The following is a 21599-nucleotide window of genomic DNA, read 5'->3' as shown; positions in this document are numbered from 1 at the left end:
GCAGGAGCGACAGGGCCCAAATCCAGAGTACAGGAACGTGAGTCAAGCAGGCTGGGAGGGATTAGAGATCTGAAGTGGGCTTCTTCCAGCTTCCTCTGCAATCTTTTCACTGGGAATGCAGCAGGAGGTGAAAAGAAAAGGATGGGAATCTCAGGATCTCGTGCTAGAGAGCATCAAGCTGTCAGAAAGCAGCCTTCTCATTTCTGTTTCGGATTAATAAGGCTAACAACTGCCTAAGCTGTCAGCTTGGAGCTCAGCTGGCACTTGTGTGAAGGGCAACTACTTTGCTTCTTTGTACTTTTAACAGGCCTGTGCTGCGTACTTTTACTCCTCCTAAAGCAACTGCATTAGTAGGAGGTTAAATGGCTGAGCCCTGCCCATTACAGTTACCTCAAAGGTTGCATCCAGCTGCTCTAAATCAGTGTCTAGTCTGCGACTTACAGAGCAAAGTACAAGGCAGAAAGTGCTAAAAGCCAAGGGGTGGGAAGGAGAGTAAAGAGGATAGGAGAGGATAATTCCACAGAGCAGCCAAGTGGCTTAATTAGCAAGTTGTTTCAATTGCAACTGCCTAGCCTTAGGACAGCAGGCAAGGAAGACCGAGCCTTGCTGTGTCCCACACAACTGCCTGGAAGAAACTGCAGAAGTAACATCCATGCTGATGGTGCTTTTGGAAACAACATAATTTCTAACAATGGCTTGTCCCCCGGATTGTTTAGCTTTTCTCAAAGGACGAGCATATCTGGAACCCAGCTTTGTGAATCTGTTTACGTTGCATCACCTGGAGTTACTGGCAGTGACTCAGTTCAATTCAGAAAGTGTTTACGACAACTCTTTTGGGGAAGAGAGCTGCCTCGAGTGAGCTGCAAGGAAGCACAGTGCTTCACTTTTAATTGGAGAAAGGGGAATTTATACATGCATGAGACAGGTAAAAAAGGCCCAACTGGGGAAGGCTTGCTGCTGTAATTACTTTGGTTTTCAATGCAGTTGCACATTTCCCGTGAAATGAGCTTGTAGCAAACCCAGACTATGGTACACTGAACATCCCAGCATCTCGCTTCTCACAGCACAGCATTTGTTTTGTTCTCTCTGAAGAGACTTCTGCTCCTCAGGTGAAATCTGAGAGCACCAGTTCGAGGGGTTGCCATCTACAGGGGCAGATGGGGCCATGGACCAAACTAGCGCACAACCTATGTGCTGCCCTCAGATCTGCAATAAGCTACTTAACAGCAGCAGGTAAGCAGTAAAGGGTGATTTTGGCCAACAGAAACCTTGGAATAACTTGCCTTTTTGCCTCTAGGTCCTTGCTTTTCTTCTTGTTCAGTCTAAACTATGAATGGTCCTGCCTCTGTCTTTCCCTTTGGGCCAAGGGCTTCTCAGGACAACACAGGCAGCCCCTGCTGCCCTCGGGGTCCGGGTTCACTAAGCCTCAAGGGGAAAGGCAGGTGCTTTTCTTCTCGGCAGAAGAGAGCTCACAGGTTCTAGTCGCCCACATTCAACCCCTTCTGCTCCCCATTCAAACACCAAAGCGATGATGCAGTTTGAGCTGGGCTCTTCCAGCACTGACAGATGGCCTCATCCAGCGAGCCAGCGACATTCTTGTGCAGAGCCTTTGGCCCGAGCGATTTGGCTGCTAAAACCACAGTGTGAGCATGGTACTGAGCCTTTAAAAATGAGAGGGAAGGTGACAAGCTTATCTTAGCTTAATAGCCATACACAGCAATGCCAAGGTTTGCAAATTAAGAAAAAGCCAACAGCATTACAGATAAATGTATTTTAATTAGGATTAAATACTATCTCAAGGTATCTTGAAATCGCACTTGTACTGTACTAATCAACAGCCAGAGGCAATAAAAAAAGTCTGAAAACGTAAAAGTTCTAACATCCAACACATGACAGTAAGTGCTGCCATTTAAAGCGACAAACACCGCTCCCAAGAACAAATATTCTTAGAGGAAAAAGTTGTAACACTTTTGTATGGACCAAAAAAAATGTAAATTGGAGACCAGAAGAAATATAGTAGTGCCTGCCTTTTTAAAAGGTGTTTGGTTTTTTTTTTCTTTTTTTGTGAGTTTTTTTTTTACATTAAATACAATTTCCTTTAAAAGCAAGGTACTTTCTAAAGTCATGGTTTATATACTGTATGTACACAAGAGCAGAACATTGTACAGTGGTTTTGGATAAAGCAGCACTAACTAGCTATAAGCTGGTACGGTGTTGCTGAACCAAAAGCAAGATGACAAGTTAAGCATTCTAGGAGAAGTATCTCCACGGTTGGTATGAGAAAAGTAAAAGTATCATATATGTACAAACTGATTCTTCAAACAAATCCCGCAAACTCAACGTCATTTGCCGTGAAACTGCACATGCTGCAGCTAATCAATGGAAGTCTTACTGCAAGAGCTGATCTGAGACCCAAAGTAACCATTTCCTTTCAGTAACAAAGTGCATTACCCATGCAGAGAGCACTTGCACAAGTCATTATTGCAACACGTCACCCCTGGGTCCCGGGGGGTGTGGATTCTCACTGCAGCCTCAAGCCAAGTAGCCACCTGCATTTTTTTCACTATACAAAATACAAAATGCCCCAACCAAACCACATGAAATTAAGATTAAAGCTACGTTAAGTATCTGTATGTGCACTCTGCCTTTCTGTTGACAGTTACAAATTAAAGCAGAAAGTTCACACCCCAGTATCACCGGTTCAGACTAAAATGGAGTGGCAGTGATTTCTGCAATTAGTGCAACATTAACTCCTATACTTTATCAAAGTGACTTACTGCTCTTCAGATGCACAACGTGCTTATTCAGGTCTTACAAAAACAAACCAGAACGTTGTGCAGAAAACTGGTTTCAAGCCTGCAGACTTCTTTTTCTTAAAGTCTACCCCATTAAAAACTCAACAAACTCAGAAATAGTTTGTGCCCTTGGTTCTAAGTCAATTGCATCAAAAAATTTACTTTTTTTATTTTAGGGTTAGCAGTGAGGCAGAGATTAAAGTTCTTCTTGTAACATATACTTTTAATTGTCATTCAGTTTACACCTTCAGAAGAGGTTATTTGCTGTTCTCTCAGGATGCTGTTCATCCTCGTCTTAGACACTACACTGGTTTAAGGAACTGAATGTTTCTTTGATGAGGACAGAAGTGAGACAACTTGTTTCTAAACTGCATCAACTTAAAGTTTCAAGTTTTAATGGTGTAAAAAAATCTGACATTCAATTACAGTAAAGAGAAACTTGCTACACAGCAAACTGCATCCAAATCTACCAGTTATTGATGGGACCTTTAAATTAACTGTTAACAAGTTATTCAAAGCATCCAGACCTGGAAACATCAGATCACCCAGCCAGTGAAGCAGCAACTCCCTCCCCCTTCTTCATGAGACTTTAACAAATGCAACTGATGTGACCTTAGCACTGGAGCCAATGACTTCCATTGGTTAACTCCAATCCCCAAATAGGTTAGGGAGATCCTGTGTTAAGCCCAATGCAATATGCATTAGTGTCATGGAGCAGGAAGATCCCAGTGTCTACTTGTTAAAAGTTCACACAAACCATACAGATACAGACAGGATAAAACACAGACTCAAAAGGATCCATTATGCTTGAAGAAAATTCCAAATAAAATGACATCTTCTGCACAGCCCAGCCTCAGACACAGCCACACCTTTATCTAGTATAATAAACTCTGTAGTAAACTGTTTTTGACCTCCATAGAGAGTAGGAGTTGTCAAATTTAAGAAGATAAACTCCTCTCCCTGGGTACTGGTGGCTGCCAGCATACACTTCTTCGTGACAGTCTCGTCTGTACACAGGCACTATTTCATCTAGCTGAGGCTTGCTGGCATTCTTTTTGGCTTTTTCTTCACTGCTAGTATTTTCTGCAAGAGAAAAAAAGGGCATCAGTTAACATGGGCGGATGCTTTGCGAGAGAAAGTCAGCCTGATCTACAGTGGACAAAACACTCTTTGTTAGTTTAGAAATCAGACGGGTCAAAGGGATTCACACTAAGGCCGTGGCTAAAGCACCCAGAAGCAGGAGGAACAGCAAGCATGCTCACTCTATTGTAAATTATACAGCTTGATATTAAAACTTACCACATCCATCTCCCCAGGACAGCTGGGTCAGTTTGTAGAGATGCCAAGCTCTAGTTTTCAGTAACACATTACCCCACACTGTCTGCTACTGATCTGACATACTTACTACTACAGATTACTTAGTGGTAATTCCCAGAAAGCCACTGCTTCCTATATCAGCGCAGCTCCTTCTAAGCAAATCACATGCTCATTGCAAAACACTTTTCGCTAGATTCCCCCACAGGCAAAGGCTGTGACCCGTGTCACAGCCACTGGCAGGGATTGCTCTTTGAAGCTGTTTTGCTGAAGCCTCAAGGAAACTTCCTCTCTAGAAAAATCTCATGAACAGCAAGGCAGGGTTTTTCTTAAGGTTTTCAGTGTGCACATCCACTGTGCTCTATTGTGGCACAGGTTTCAGTCTATCCTACTGAGTAGTTGACATAGAAAAAGGATGTCCCCAGACTCAACTCCTTTAACCTATCTCTGATCAAAAGAGGTGACTGAAGGTACTTTCAGAACTGCACTTCCTATTCAAAATTGAAAACACTATTCTAGTTAAATGTAAGCCAGGGAAGCCAGGAAATTACACAAGACAATCAGCTGGGGTTTTCCCTCACAGCAAACTCTGACAGTTTATATAAATCAGCATGCTTACCTTCCTCTTCCTCCTCATCATCACTGGATTCGCTGACATGCACACTGACTGCAGTATTAGGGGAGTCTGTCCATTCAAAATACACCCCAAAACCAATGTCATAATTGTCTGTAGCGAACTCCCAAAAGAGGTAAGACCCCTCTTCATGAGTTGGTACTCTGACTGTAACCACTTCTCCTCGGCCCACTGTGATCACAGAGTCTGCATCCTGACGGATTTTTTCCTTGAAGTCTTTTATCTGGGGTCGTGTCCACATTGATGGGGCAGCTATCACTGGAACAGAATCTGTAGAGATGGGAGGAAATACTCCAGTTAGGTTTTTTTTTTCAGTTATTTATGCTGGATACTTAAGTGTGCCTTGGGAGCACTCGAGGACCACAAGCATCAGAATTGCTTTCAAGTAATTTTTTTTTTAACTGAAGAAGCAGGTTTCAACACTGAAGATGTGTATGAAATGGAGGCCAAATTCAGTTATAAAACTACTAAATGCTACCAGTTCCCCCATTAGTCACATTTAAACCAACTGTGCTTACACAGAAAAGAATAAGAAGACAGACGTGCTGCCACAGGTGACGGGTTTATACTGCACAGAACCCTTCACTGAAAGGATCTTAAATCAGTTTTGACCTGAGTTCATGTAAGATTGAACATATTTCTGCCCAGAGCAGCTTTTGTGCTAGAACTTTTATGCTCCTTTTTTTCAAGTTCAGAGTGAAAAGAGGTTCTGGATCCCACTGGTTTCGCTGAAATGCTTTTGCTGCTTCCTCTTCCCCTCCCTTCCCAAAGTTGCGTTTTTCCTATACAGTATTGCTGTGCCTTGAGAGAACAGCAGACCCAGGAATCAAACCTAGCTTTTCCATAGCCTAACAAAGCCAAGCAAAGAGCCACAATAACCATGTTTACCACTTAACCACTTTTGCTATTTATTTTTAATTAAGAAATCTAGCTAGTCCTACCTTTTGGTCCATTTTCCAGTGCTTCTTCCAAAGCCTCTGGATCCAACTCTTTTTCGGGGCTGTCTGCATGTGCACTGGCCTGCCCATTAATAGATGGGGTGTCCCCTGGGGCAGGTGTATTCACCTTGGATGCAGTAGTCAGAGGTGCTCCTGTTGCTGCCACCACTGCCTCCTGTTGCTTTTGTAAGGCTGCCTAAAATGACAGAAATTAAATCAAGGAAAGCCAAACTCTCACAAGATGTCAGTTTTATACCTTCCAGCAGAAGGTATAAAGACAACTTAAAAAAAAAGAATCTCCCCCTGCACCCCAAAAAGGGGGGCTTAACTCAAAAGACAGAAGCAGCACACACTAACCAGTGAGAATTACATCTATTTAGTATCAAGGGAAGAGAAGTCACTTTGTTCTAGGCTGGTGGATACAATCTGAACAAAAAAAAAAAAAAATCAAATTTATTAGGGTACATACAACAAGCTCCTGCACGTAACTGTGGAAGTTCTGCATTCCTATAATATATATTCCTAACAATAACAATGAGATTTTGATGAACAAATGGATTATAGGTATTCTGCAGGAGAATGAATACAGTCAAACATCAGTTAAATTTAAAATCGGAGCACTTGTACAGATGCTGCCCAGATCCACAGCAGTTCTGTCCACTGAGAGAAAGTGGTGAGAACTTTTCTAAAACTTTACTGCATACAGCCTTTCCAAAACTAACTGCACCACAAGCTGATCTGTGAGCAACCACGGGAGAACAGCACTGTGTAACTGCACCAACAGATCCCAAAGCAGCTGAGTCACAGGCATCCACACAGAAAGCATTCCTCAGAAGCGTTATGGAAACCACCTGAGGCTTCAGGGGAGTCCAAAGCTGAATTAGATAATTTTAGCTCTGTTATATGCTTCTTTTTCATGTTTTCGTCTATACGAGTTGCCCAAGTAGAGATTTGAAAGATCAGCTTCATTGCCTGGCAGGATTATTTTGGAAGCCATTATAAGGAAAGGCTATTTTGCCTGGATTTTGGAGGGCATCAGGTCTTCTGTGCATAGAAAGCAGCCAGCCATGATCTAAAGGAGCAGTGTTCACAGCACTGGAGAAATTTGGCAGCAGCTTCTCTTACACCTCAGTCTCAAGGGAGCAGCATCAACTACAGAAGACATCAAGCCCAAGTCTGATGAAGCTGTAGCTTTTGTTCATCACTGTGACACCAAAGCATTGGTACCAAGGGGTCATTAATCTTCAAGAGCAACTAAAACAGGGCAGAAAGTCTCTGCCCTTTCTATACCACTTGAACTCCATCAAATCATGGCTTGGCTTGGAAGGGAGCTTTAAAGACCATCTAGTTCCAAACACCCTGCTGTGGGAAGGGACACCTTCCACTAGATCAGGCGGCTCAAAGCTCCATCAAACCTGGCCTTTAACAGTTCCAGGGATGGGCCTTCCACAGCTCCTCTGGGCAACCTCTGCCAGTGTCTGACCACCCACACTGTAAAAAAAAAAAAAAATTATTCCTTATGTTCAATCTAGACCTACACTCTCTCAGCCCAAAAGCTTTGCCCCTTGTCCTGTCACTACAGACTCTGGTAAAAAGGTCTTTTTTCATGTTTCTAATAAGCTCCTTTAGATACTGAAAGCCTGCAATGAGGTTTTCCCAGAGCCTTCCCTTTTCCAGGCTGAACAACCCCAGTTCTCTCATCCTGTCTCCACAGAAGAGTTGCCTCTGAGCATCTTCTTGGCCCTGCTCTTGACCTGCTCCAATAGGTCCATGTTCTTCTTACATCTGGGACCCCAGAGCTGGATGCAGTACTCCGGGGGGGGTCTCATGTGAGCAGAATAGAGTGGGGAGAATCATGTCCCTCCCTCAACCTTTTAGCCACACTTGTTTTTATGCATCCCAGGATATGATTGGCTTTCTGGGATGCAAAAATCCATTGCCACCTCACATCCAGTGTTTCATTCATCAGCCCATCTCTGCAGGACTGCTCTCAATCCATTCACTCCCGAGTCTGTACTGATACTGGAGAGTGCCTTGAACTGGCCCAGCTGCAGAGCCTGGCACTGGCCTTGCTGAACTTCATGAGGTTCACATGCCTTCCTTCCTTCCTTCCACATTTCTATGCTGAGGGCATCAGCCTCAACAAAATGCAAATGACTTAACAGGAAATCAGTTACTGAGTTTTAAGTCCTTAGCTCAAGAACAGACCTCAGGCTGCCAGTTACAGTCAGTCCTCCTACCCAACTCACAAGCAGCTTATTGCAGGCAAGTAACTTCATCAGACACTGATGTCAGACAATATATGCAAAAGGAGAGAGAAGTCAGTAGAGCTCAAGCTGGCAGGGAGGAGCAATCTCAAACACAGTAGTGATGCATCAGCGCTGCATGCTCAGCTGGAAACACAGGGCTGAACAAAGCCTGCTGCTCTGCACAGATTTTCATACCTACAGGGAGAGTCACCTGAGTAGGTCTGTTCATGCTCAGATGCACTGGTATGTACCCCCATTAAATTACACACACACCACCGATGCTGCAGCAGAGCGTTTCACACTTGATCTCCAATAATAATATTAAACCAAGTCATTAGTAAAGACTGCTTAGAATTCTCTTAATTAACAGCTGCTTCAGAAAACTACTCAAAAAAGATTAAATAAAGGGGCTTTGGTGTTTGAATCTGAAGCAGCATTAGTCACTAGCACAGTAGCTCTCCTTGCAGCAATTATCTTTTCAAGGAGATAACAGCAGACAAGGCAACGCCTCCCAGGGACAGCCTGGGACACAAAATCCAAGTTCCTCAGCCGGTCAGCCATACCTGTTGCTGTGCGAGCTGGACTTGGTACAACTGCTGCATGTACTGCTGATAATGCTGTTCCTGGAGCTGCCGAATCAGGATCTGCTGCTGCTCGTAGTTGCCCGGATACTGCTGGGCTGCGTATTGCTGGAACTGAATGGCAGTCTGGGAGTTCAGCGCTGCCATTATCTGCTGCCTGGGTTGGTGGGAGGAGAGTACCAGATTACAAGCAGCTGAGGGTATTGAGGAAATCCCTGTACTTAAGTGACTTAACTGGCCTCAAAGACAGTTAATTCTGGTCCTGCAAAACCCAATTAAAATAAATCTACATAATAGAGCAGTGCCCAGACCTAATGCAAATGTGAATTTTGTCTAAAAAATATGCTGAGAATATACAGAAGGAAGCAACAATTTCTACCCAATGTTTGGAAACATCAGACATTGTAAAACAACAAGACCTCTTACATAATTCTCAATCTGTAGTCTGATAAAGAGGTACCAAAAAATGCATGGCTAAATTGCTCCACCAAGCAAAGGAAAAAATCCACATGTGGTTCTTCCAGAAAACATGCAGAAACCATCCTTCTAGCAGACCTACAAATATTGATAAGAACAAAACTGTACAGCATGCCAATGCTTTTTGGTAAGTCTAAGAAAAACATACCACATGACTATCTTAATTTCCCCGGTCAGTATGCAAACAAGTATGAAAAACATGACTGACAGTGGACTAACTCAGGAACAAAAAAAAAAAAAAGATGCTGCCAGATGGGGCATCTGCACCTCCAGTAAACTCCATTGCTGAAACTTCAGGAGGAACCAATGGGTTACTTATGTGCAGACTCAGTTTTGATCCTCTTTCCGAAGGACTAATAGAAACTATAGAGTAAATTACTAGTTAGATCCAGGGTTTGTCCCATATGTTACGTCCATCAGTAACCAGCTATCAGTGTTTCAAAGGAAATATAACACAAATGTAGAAGGAATTTTTTTCCTTCCCACTTGTTTTCTGTCCTAAAGAGCAAGATTTACTATGACCAGTTTAGATACACTTGGCTGGTACATAAGTACCCACATTCCTCTTTGTCTGAATTCTTTGTCTCTGTAACCTGCTACGACCACTTAATACACAACTCTTATTCATGTAAAAATCCCTCTTAGCTTCAAGGCATACCACACTTCTTGTTACTTAGCACTGTGCAACACTTTTTATTAGGTCTGTTAATTTATGTCTATGTCTCTTTTACGCTCTTCTGGCTCTCACCGTGTTAACAAACAGTAAAACTTGTGGATTAATTATTTGCTCCCTTCTCAAAACCACTACATAGCAAGTACAGGATCTACATCAGAGACATACCCTGCAAAGACATTTTTATTATGGAAAATGACTGCTGACTGATGTGGAACAGCTTTACTATTCCCTGAAATATTAAATGTGCAAAGCCAGATCCACGTTTCAGCATCTGCATATGATGGGAACAATGAAATATAACTAGAGCTTATATTCCAAGTAAACAATTTAATTCAGGCTATGAACAGTGATTAAGTGCATCTGAATGTGCATTCTGTACTCCCCTCATCTGCAGTTATCAGACTTCCAAGGCTCTGTCTTCTGTGACAAGATAAGAAACTTCCAAGTCACAGTTCAAACAACACTTCCAGCTGGACACAGCTCTGCTCAGCTGAGTGCTGCATTAATCACTTAAGAAGCAGAACCACAAGTTTTCATGAGGTTCAGCCCTCGAACCCAAAAACCTCCAGAGCTTCTCTTTAAAGCTTCTCTGGCACTTTCATCTGAGAAAGCTGCATACAATAACACATTAGGATAATTTTTCTCTGCAAACTGTGTCCCTCTTAACTAAGGATGCAAATGTCACTGCCAGGCTCGAGTGCTCTGACCTTAAGCAGAACCATTTAAACAGATACAATTGTCTCAAGTGCAAGGCAGTTACTTTAAGTGTTGTTTGCTTCTGCTACTCACTTCTGTTGTTCCATCCGAAGTCGTTCCTCCTCTATTCTCCTCCTCTCCTCTTCTTCCCTTCTCAGTCTTTCCTCTTCTTCTCGCCTACGTTTTTCTTCTTCTTTTTGTAAACGCTCCCGCTCCTCCTCTTCACGCCGCCTCCGTTCTTCCTCTTCTCTTCTGCAACATCCACTCAATAAGCTATTTCAGCATTCCTACAGTCCTAGGATGAGTTATTTTCAACATGCTGTAGCCTGCCTTTTGCCTGCTCAATAAGGCTTTTTGTGTGGTATGATCTCCTCCCTCTTAAACTGGCCTGGAGAAGTGTCTTACTGGACACATGAAGAAAACACATTACTGTACAGTTTTACCATGCTCAGCAGCATGACAAGTGTAAATCCTGTGTCACAGCTTGATATTCATGCTAACCTGTTACTATGCTATCTGTGGCAGAGAGCAGTAGAGAAAATTGCCTGAAAACCTTATAAACACATCTTCCAAGCTTTAATACATGTTCAGTAACGATGTGGATACTACAGTTTAACAACCACATGACATGTAAGCAATACTAAGACAGCCTTTGTCAAGTTGCTAACCCGTACTAGGAGTTTAAAACACCTGACAATTCAGTCCACAGACATTGGGACAGACATTTTGTGAAGCATCTCTTCTTAAGCAGATGACAGATATTTTAGCTGTCTTCACCTCAGAAACAACCATTCATTATTGACAAAGCAAAAAAGCTTAAAGAGATCAAATGGCACCATGGCCACCTAAACTTCAAGCATTTATCTTCCAAAGACAACTTCAGCCTAGGCCAGCTGTGATACTCTCCACAGGTCAAGAGTTCACAATAATCACCAACACCAAAGCATTCAAATGTTACCTTTTCTTTTCTTGTTCTTCTTTTTCTATCTTGTGGGAAGTGACATATGTTGAAAACAAGTGGCAGCACCTATGTAGGAGCTTGACAAATTCTGTCATAGCTTTTTGCTTTGACATGTTTCCAAGAGCAGCCCATTCCTTCCTGAGAAAAAGAGAGAAATCACCTGAAATAACACAAGACTCAACTATTTTCAAGTCAGTAGTGAACTCTGAGAACACAGCAAAGAAGAAAAGGTGGAAGACCAGGGACCATACTTGATCGCATGCAGTTTCAGAGAATCAACAACTTTTCCCCAAAGACAGTACTGCCTGCATCAGAACAACTCTTTCAAACAGACCTAACTCAGTTCTTACATGAAATCTCATACATACCATCAACTTTACCTTGAATTCTGAACTATGTCAAAATTACTGCCAGCTACAAGTGAACCTGATGTATTTTTTACCCTTCTTCCACTCTAGTTTGTGGGAAAAAAATGTATACATTTTTCTGAACAAATATGGTAACAATTATTGATTACAGCGCTTCAGTTAGTTAAAGAGCTTGGCTCTTCCTAAGGAAAGCTACATCCATTTGTTCAAAAGCAGTGCACTAGGTCCAGCTCAGAGAAGCCACTGCTGTGTTGCACATTGCCTTCACACCAGAAATAGCAACAACGAACACAAGGACTGCAGCCTGAACTGCAAGCAATACCAGAGACATACCTGAGACTGCCCAGATCTCATAAAAAATTTACTCAGTGTGAATGCATCAGGTGTCTGATTTCAGAAATTATCTTTGGTATTAGGACAGGCTATGGTGAATGCTTCTACCGCTTGCAAAAGGTTGTAACCTGCTGTAACCCTGGTGTGGAGTTCGGATGGGCCTGCACGTTAATGCAGCCCTAAACTGCTATGAGAAACTGGACTGCCTGCACAGCAGCATCTCCTAATGTGGTTGAAAAAACCCCATCTGTTAGTCCTGTACTGAACTGTGACTCAAGATTTCTAAGATGCATTTGAAGAGGCCACTTGCACTTTCCATTAGCATACGCACACACTGAGATAACCCACATACCGGTACTCTTCTTGCAGAAATTGGATGATGTTATCTTCAGACAGGAAATGCAGAGTTAAGACCCACAAAAGCACCAGCCCTCTTACCTTCTATCATTCCCCAGCACATCAAAGAATCCAACTTCAGGGCAAGTGTCAGGGTTGTAAGGTCCCAGCAGAACCTGCTTGTGCAGTGCCACGAGTTTGAGCTTTTCTTCATATGTTGGATGAAAGGCTTTGCCATCTTTTTCTGTAGGAAAAAAAATGTCACTGCTATGATTAATTGATTAAACACAGGACAGAAAAGAGGATTTTGTGTAACCATTACCATAATTTCCTCCATACAAAAAGAATAAGTCAAGTCACAAAAGGTTAAACAAATTAGGACAGTTCTATTCAAATAAAATATAGATCTGTCCAGAAGAAATGCATGCATTTCATCTGCTAAAACTTCATTGTGAAATGTTTTTCCTCATACTATCTATATATTTTCATCATACTATCTACAGTCAATCTTAGCTAATAAGTTACCACAAATATTTATGTTAATTCGTTGAACATCATACCATATGGATCTACATCTCTGAAGTATTTTAAAACCCCAACTGAATTCAAGTGTGTCTGCCAAGTCTACTTTAGCGTGGATAGGAAGGATATTCCACAAAGAAAGATGTGATGTTAACTTTATAGATTGCTCTCCTTTCATGCTCTTCACATCGATGAAAGCAGAACAACCAAGGCAGAAAGCAAGGAAAACTGTAGAGATGAAAAATTAGAGTTAAGGAGAGTTCTTCCTTGAGGGAATTTGATTGCTGCACTTTGCCAAGGCAGCTGGAATAGCCTGTCACAATGCAAAGTCTTAGAGCTGACTCCATCAGCACCAACATGTACAGAGAGCTCTGCACATAAGAAGAAGACAACATAAGCCTGAACATACTCCAGTGGCTCCACACCAACACCTTCTGAAGCATTCCTGCTTAGATCCCGCTGCACATTTACGGGTAAGAAGAGACTGGCATTGATTTAAAATGATATATGAATTAGTCAACTAGGATTTACCTCAGCACATTTAAACTGTCAAAACAAATCACAGAAAACAGGCACCACCATATGCAACTACACTGCTCATTAAGAGAAGACATTTGTCTTGAACAGGAAAACAAATAAATAAGCATCATCTCCTTTTGGTAGGGCTGAAATGAGGAAGCTATTACCAGAGATAAGCGATAGTCACTTCATGACTGCAGTGCTCTCCATGTAGTCAGGAGCTGGAGGCAGAACTGCCACTAGTTTCCAGTTCTCCTTTGGAGCAAGTTGTTTACAGCCCCAAAGTGAACAGTCCACACCTAAATTTCAGACCTGACACGTATTGCAAAATTGCTTGGCTGATGCTTGTGAATAGAGTTATCAACAGGAAAAGAAGCAAATCCTAGAATAAGAGAGGATGGAAAATACCTCTACTTACAGCTTATCGAGAAACTGAGAGCAAATACTTCTGGAAATCAGAAACAATCCCAGAGGGAAAGTGTGTGCAGGTCACAGCAAGAAGCTCTATTTTTGACAGAGAAAGTTCAGTATGTTACTGGACTTACTCAGTTAAAACATCACAAGGAACCACTACATGCATGCCATTTGTTTGGAAGCCAGAATCAAATTATTAGGAAAGCAAACAGTTAGTTACTTATTACCCATTCCTAGAGGTCCACATCACTCATGCAGAATCTGAAGTATTCACTCTTGTCCCAGTGTCCCACAACCTTACAGCAAATATAGCTTCCAGCTTCAAAAACAGAAGCCTTTCTCCACAAAAATACCTATTTCCAAAAATAGCTGGAGAGATATCTCCAGCTATATCTGGTGCAGAAGGGGGGGATATAAAAACTGAACCAGAGTCTGAACCCTTCACTGGTATACAGTGAAAGGACAAGAGGCAGTTGACACAAACTGAAATACAGGAAATGCCACTTAAGCATTTTTGTTGGGTTTTTTTGGTTGGTTGGTTTTGGGGGGGGTGTTATTGTTGTTTTTGTTGGTGGTTTTTTTTATATTTTGTTTTGATTTTTAACTTTAGGCATTGGAACACACTGTCCAGAGTTTTTGAATCTCCATGACAGGAGATATTCAAGACCCAAACAGAGACAGTCCCACAAAGCCTGATCTGAAACAGGAAGGCTAAACTTGACAATCTCCAGCAGTCCCTTCCCATCCCAAGTCTGTGATCCTTAAGAGATGCAAATCACCACATGCTAGTAAGCCCTCTCCATGGGTCTCAAGTCTCCTGCTCTCAAGACCTCCCGAGGAGCCCTTTGGTTTTTTCCTCAATTCTTCACACTTCACATTTAACTCAGAATTTACTTATTAGTTAACAAGCACTTCTATTAGCCTCAATAAACAGCATGCACTTTGAAATAATACTTTATGTCCTGGGGCACTGTGCTAAAAAGCATGTCAATTGACAAGGGCACTAAACTGAAATTTTGCCAGACTTCTGAGCAAAGTATGATTCTCAAGGGGGTCCCTATAGCATAGTTTACCCTGAACAACCTGTGTACCTACATCTGTCTGCCAAAAAACACAGCTATTTGATGCACTAGACCACTGCCTAAGCCAGATAACATCATCAGTATTTGAACTCACTTCAGAAGAGAATTAGAGTGAAAAAACCCCATCATTTCCCATGCTATGCACTGCACATCTGCATTTTCATGGAACAGAGAAGTCAGACCTCATGCCCTAATTACTGAGAGAAGCCAAGATCTGCATTTACAAAGAATGGTGACCCAAGGGAAGAACAACAAACAAGTTAAATAAGAGAGGAAAACAGACAGATGAGAAAAGTATGAGAGGCATTCAGTGACTTGTAGATAATGCAGATTAGAAGTAAATTATCAGAAAAACACTTGGAGCCAGTCAGACAGTGCAGTGGTACACTAGTTATTTTTCAGTTGAATTCTTCAGCATGAACCATGCTGTATAATCATCCCAAAGATTTGCAATTGTTGCTGTTTAACTGAACCAGAGGAGCTGAACTCATCTGCAGAGTCAAATATGCCAAAAAGAGCATTAGTGTGTCGAGACAAGTAGAAGCACCACATTTATTCAAGCGTCTGTGAACGTACCACTTAAGTAGGCATTACCCGCACACCTAACACAGCTGTCAGGAAGCTGAAGCTCTAGGGAACACACTGAGAATTCCAAAGGGTGTGTGTGCACAGCAGTAAAACAGCAACTACACAACGCTCCCTATGATACTGGTATGCCTGACCCAAGAGGGCCTGAGAGAGGCTCAGCCCACAAACACAACAGAAAGATGAAGCTGTCATAGTAATGAGAGGCTGGTAACAGGGGCTTATGTCACTATGTGGACCTGTATTATTGACATGAATTGACAAAAGCCTGCAAATTTAGCCTCAAAGGAATTGAAGAAATATGCTTAAGAGACCGTATTGTGCAAGACACTGCTACTCCTGTGTAAATTCTGATTTTTTTCCCCCTGTAAGAAACATGGCACAATGTGCTGCACCTTCCTCTCCAACTTCACCCACTCTAAACCCCTAATTCCCATGGGATAGCATTCAGTCAGTTCATCTAGAAGAAGCTACAAAAGTTTGCGAAATGTGATTTTTCACCTCAGCTCTTAAAAGCTGAAGTCACATATGTTAATTCTATTCACTTGCAAAGTTTTAATGAGTAAGACCAAAACTGAGAAGTGCAAGGACTGAACTGCTCCTGCAGATCCCAGTACACTCTTACGCTCTTAATTCTCCTCTCCTAAAGGTGTTCTGCATCACCAGAAGAATTACCAGCCAGCCCTTCCAATTAAGTATGATCAAAGCTCAACTTCACAGATGTAGATAAGTTATAGGGGTTTTCATATTCTTGAAAACAAGAGCCTACTTAACTTACGAATTACAATCATGCCATCAAATTAGTGCTCAGAAAAGAGGTCAAACAATTAATTCAGAATGATGTTCTGCTGAGGTTGAAGATGCATTCTTGTTAGGATAAGAGGAAATAACTTGAGCAGTCAAAGAAAATTGGAGTACTTAACATTCCAGGAGAGCTTTTAGATAACAAAATGATACGGTTTGTGTATTACCTACTCAGATGTGCTGCACTGCAAATCACTTTAGACACTGCATGAACACTTCAGGGACTGTCATATATTGAAGGTTGGGTGCAGTGGTATTTCAATGACAGGATGTGGAAAACAACAACGCCAGGCTGATACTGGAAGATATTTGCTGGCAGAATTATGCAAGCCACCGTCTCCTACTGCAGGACACAACTTATGTCTTGAACAGGCTGCCTTCACTGGCATAGCTCGTACCAGCTCAACAAGCAGAATAAGCCATCAGAGACACTTGTACTCTGCCAGGCGCCCCAGGGCTCACACTTACAGACAGTCCTAGAAACAAAGAAATGTACAATGACTGCAACACCACTGTGTTCTCCACTGTACACTGGATCCAGCACAGGGGAGCAGCTTCTTAATGGCAGGCAAAACGCTGGTCGACCTGTACTAGGCTCGACGGAGCAGTAAGGGAAAGAGTACATAAGGGAAAGAAGGCTCTGGTTTCCCACAGAAAAATGGACTGGAACACTATTACCATCTATTTTCTATGCCGCTGTTATTCTGAAAAGCTCTCTTCACAAGCCATTATGAATGCTAAAAAAAGGTAGTGCACATCTCCTGCACAGCCTAAGGCCCAACAGTGGAAGTGACACAGGGTCAAACGTTTTAGATCTGCTTTAGATCTGTCTTTATCAGAGACAGAATAAAGCAGCTCTTGAGTCTCTTCAATATCCTAGCCTAGTTTCAGTTCGCACATTGTTTATATGCACTCCCTCCCTGTCTTTTCTTCTAGCAATTCTGTTCCCTGCAACATGCCACCACACACAAGTGACAGCAGTCATTGTAATACGGAAAATCCCAAGTATTTTGATCACATTCCACTTTTCTAGGAAGAAAGTATATCATGAGTTACAGACAACTCTGTCTGCACACTGAAGCAGAAAGGAAGCCGCTTAACTAGTGATCGCTGCTTACCCTTTGACCTCACACAGGGCTCCTCTGGCATCCCGGCCCAAGCGCCTTCCATCCCAGTCACCACAGTTAAACCAGATACCATCCTTTTCCCAAACTAATACTGCTCTGAGTCACTTGTTTTTTCCGTGGAAGTTTTTCACAGCCACCTCTATCTCCAAATCAGCACAGTTTTAGAAGAATGGTGATGAACAAGGTCTCAGCTTTGACCTAATAACATCAGGGAATTTTCAGATGCCTCCTATGTTGCTGCTTGAAGTACAAGAGGAATCCATATTTGCTCCTCGGCATGTACAAGGCTGCTAAACAAGCGTGCCCACTCCCACAGTTGTTTTGACAGTGGATGTACGAAAATCATTTGGAAACGAGACCAATTATTTTCAGAGCCGTGCAGATATAGAACAAGCTGGCAGAATCAGTAACCCAAGTATTACAAGCTCCTGTAACTCACCATTGCATCTATAAATAAAAATCCTCTTGTCATGCCACTTTCAGGAAAAAAGCTACAGATGAAATGACGGGCAATGACTTTGCGTGAGTTATTCCAACCATAAGGATAAAAAGAAATAAGGTCTTTATTGGAAAGTCTGACAACTCAAAACAACGTGGAAAATTTTCCTCTTTTGAGTAAGACCATGAGTTACAAGAAATTGCAGAAGGTTAAAAAAGGAGCAGCAGTAAGTCGAAAAGTGTTGATATTTAGTTTTGATTAAAAGGACAGCAACAAAAAACCCCACTGCTGAGACAAGACAATGTTAGGATCTGGAACCTACACACAGGTAACATTACACTGACTTTTCACCACCCAAGAGGAGATAAACTTGAGTATAACTTCCATTAAAATGTGATATAACAGATACAGGTTACTTCTTATCTACATAGCAATAATGTAGATAAACTCATTCACAGACTAATTTTTACACTGTAAACACAGGTTCCAGTAGAATATTCAGACTCAAGACAGAGTAAGACTATAGCTGATTGAGACAAGGAATTTGCTGCTGTAGTGGATGTTTCTTTCTCCATCATGTTTTAAGAACAAACACTAATTACACCAAACCAGAATTCTTCTAAGCAACTGGTTTCACAGAATGGAGAAAGAGACAGAAGGTACAATGCTTCCTGATAACTAGTTGTAGCAAATTCTGATACAAAAGAAAAATAAAACTAAACACCAAAATTTTAGGATCTCCTAAGGGTTTTTATATACAGCTTAAAAAAGTAATATCTCTGTATATTAGCACACTAACAAAATGCTTTGTAGAAGGGCATTAGAACAGGGTCAAAGAACCAGGGCTCAAGAAACTGCTTAAAGCCTTACACGCTCCTAACAACTCAACCAATGTGAAGAAAACAGACAACTCGGTCCTTCCAGCAGGGTTTCCACCTGCCAGCCAAGCTCGCCCTCAGAAGAAAGAGCCTTCCTGGGAGGTCATCTAACAACTGACTGCCACAATACCGACCTTTCCAAGTACAGAGCTGTCTTCCCTCGTGCAGGCATGTTGCTGGACTCCCTGCTCTGTGCCCCACATAAAGCAGCAGCTGCCTGAAATCCTCTGGAGCGACACATCACTCAACGTGCTGAACACAGTGCTACAGCAAACACAGCTCTTCTCTAAACCACACAGCTGATTTCCTTCTCCTAAAGAAACCAAGAGTGGCAAGGTACCTCTGGCTTCCTGCAGACGCAAACCTGGCTACAGGGAATCCTAAGGAAAACGCTCCAGGCCTACACCCTGTCTATTTCACTGCTGCCTCATGCAGCTGCCTGCGGGAGTCATGACGGCACACAAAATCAATTAGGTTGGAAAAGACTTCTCAGATCATCGAGTCCCATCTATGGCTGAACACCACCCTGTCAACTAGACCGCGACATCAAGTGCCACCTCCAGTCTTGCCTTAAACACCTCCAGGGAAGGTGACTCCGCCACCTCCCCAGGCAGTCCATTCCAACGTTTAATCACCCTTTCTGTGAAGAAATTCTTCCTAAAGTCCAACCTAAACCTCCCCGGTCACAGCTAAAGACCACGTCCCCTCGTCCTGAAGCAGCAAAGCCAGCCCCGGAGTTGGCATCCTGCGGAGACGGCCCCACACCTCCCGCCAGGATCCGGGCTGTCAGCAGCTCAAAGCGAGCGCTCCTCGCCCACGTCTGAGAGCTTTGCCTTCCCCTGACACCAGCAAGGACCTCTGTAGCTCCGTTTTCAGGTCGGGCGCTGCAAACCCCCGGCAGTGCCTGCCAGCCCCGCGGAGCGGGCACCCTGCGGCCCGGGGCAGCCTCTGCCGGCTCTTCTGCCGCCGCCCGCCTCGGTCCCGAGGAACCAGGAAAAGTGCATCCTCCGGAACCGCCTCCGACGCCGGGACCCGCTGCTCGCCCCTCGCCCGGCACATCGACTCCCTCCGGGGCTCCCCCTGCGCCCCGCAGCCCGGCCCGGCCGATGCCGCCCGGGACTGCCCCGGGCCCGGTGGTTGCCCCTGGCCGTGCCGGGGCTGTGTGGGGCCAGGCTGGGGCGGGGCTCACCTTTAAAGAAGCGCAGCGCCAGCCCGTACAGTTCCTCCAGCGCGAAGCCCCAGCTCCGCTCCAGGCTCAGCGCCGCCTCCTCGGCCGCCTCGCCGCCGGCCTCCGTCGCGCCGGGAGCACCGGGGCCCGGCCGGCCCCGCCCCGCCGCCGGCTCGCCCTGTGCCGGCCGCGCTTCGCAGGGCGGCACCTCGGCGTTGGGGCTCAGCGTCAGCCCGTCCACCGAGACCTCGAGCCGGTCCGAGCTCAGCACCGCCGCCATCCTCCGCCGCCTCCCGCCCGCCCTCCGCCTCCTGCTCTGCTGCGGCGGCCACGTCCCGACTTCCCGTCCCCTCCGACCCGGATCTTCCGGGACCGCCCACGGCCCCGCCCCGCGCGGGCCGCTCCCTGGGCACGGGATACTCCCGGGCACGGGGCTGGAACGGAGCTCGTCCCTCCCCTCCCCTCGGGGTCACTGCCCTCACCGGCACTTCGGGGAGCTGCCGGCACCCATCCACAGGCCTCCGCCCCCAGCAAGTCCCGGGTGACAGGAGTGTCTGGGGGAGCCGCCGCTGGACACCTTGTCAGCGCTTTTGGGTTGCTTGGTGGAAGGGATGATGGTTTTTCAACAGCGTTATTTCACAGACTGAAAGTACAGGAAAGACAAGGAGCTGTGAGAGAGGGTCCAGTGATGAGCCACAAAGATAATTAGGGGTCTGCAGCATCTCTCGTGAGGGAGCTGGGCCTCTTTAGTCAAGAGAAGACTGAGAGGGTATCTCGTTAATGCATAAAATATCACAGAGGCAGGTGCTAAGACGATGGTGCCAGGCTCTTTTCACTGGTACCCAGAGACAGGACAAGGAGACATAACCATAAACTAAAACACAAGAAGTTCCACTTCAACACAGGAAAAACTTCTTTAAATTGAGGGTGGCAGAGCACTGGGACAGGCTGCCCAGGGAGGTTGTGCAGTCTCCCTCTCAGAACCCACCTGGATGAGTGTCACCTGCTCTAGGTCAGCCTGCCTTGGCAGGGGGTTTTGAGTGGATGATCCCTGCAGGTCCCTTCCAACACTAATTGTTCTGTTATTCTGTAATGTCACAAACTGAAACCCGTTTGCTCCAGCAAGAGGGTGGTGTGGGGTCTGCTGCTGACCTCTCTTCCTCCTCTTCCAGGAATCGTGTTTCAGGCCTCGCACGGGAAAGGAAAGAAATGAGCCAGAGAAAGGAAAAAAGAGCACAAGGCAATTTTTTCTCCAAGAGCTGTATCTGCAATTAGCTCACTCCCTTGTGACCATGAAACACCGCTCACAATACTACTATTATAATATGCTGTGTAAGGGGAGTGAGTTGCTCCCCTGCACGGCTGAGGAGGTTTATTCCCAGCACAAGCAATCCTCCTTGCAAGATTTTGAGAGGGACTGCGTTAGCATGGAGTGCTTTTGGTCATGTTTCTCACCCAAACTGATTTGCAGGTTGCACGCCTGGGAAATTGTGCATCCCTGTCTGGTGGTTCATGAAGCCAGTGCAAAGGAAGAGAACAGCACAGCTCTGCAGCCTCCTGAAACTCAGGGGTTTGGGAATGTGTGAGTCCCTCCTGTCCCCAGGCTTCACCAAATCCTGTGCCCCTTTCTAGGGTTATCCCCTGAAGTCCATCACATTTCCTAGTTTATCAACCGTTCAGGGTAGATCTGGATCCGTTTCCCT

The 21599-nt window shown here is 44.2% G+C and overlaps 1 protein-coding gene across 1 annotated transcript; it reads right to left on the bottom strand.

Moving 5' to 3' along the window:
• Positions 1-1756: 1756 nt before the first annotated feature.
• On the bottom strand, positions 1757-20191 carry ACBD3 (acyl-CoA binding domain containing 3). The gene is made up of 8 exons (XM_027911392.1): positions 19918-20191; positions 12461-12602; positions 11319-11459; positions 10454-10612; positions 8494-8668; positions 5685-5877; positions 4729-5013; positions 1757-3878 (listed from the first exon to the last, which is right to left on the bottom strand). The coding sequence occupies exons 1-8, from the start codon at positions 20174-20176 to the stop codon at positions 3667-3669; spliced, it is 1566 nt and encodes a 521-aa protein (XP_027767193.1). The 5' UTR covers positions 20177-20191; the 3' UTR covers positions 1757-3666.
• Between the last annotated feature and the right edge of the window lie 1408 nt (positions 20192-21599).

This window comes from Empidonax traillii, unplaced genomic scaffold (genome assembly GCF_003031625.1).
Source record: "Empidonax traillii isolate 1590-97213 ecotype Southwest subspecies unplaced genomic scaffold, ASM303162v1 scaffold31:size1920502, whole genome shotgun sequence".
NCBI lineage: Eukaryota > Metazoa > Chordata > Aves > Passeriformes > Tyrannidae > Empidonax > Empidonax traillii.
This window is presented reverse-complemented; position numbering and strand designations above follow the sequence as displayed.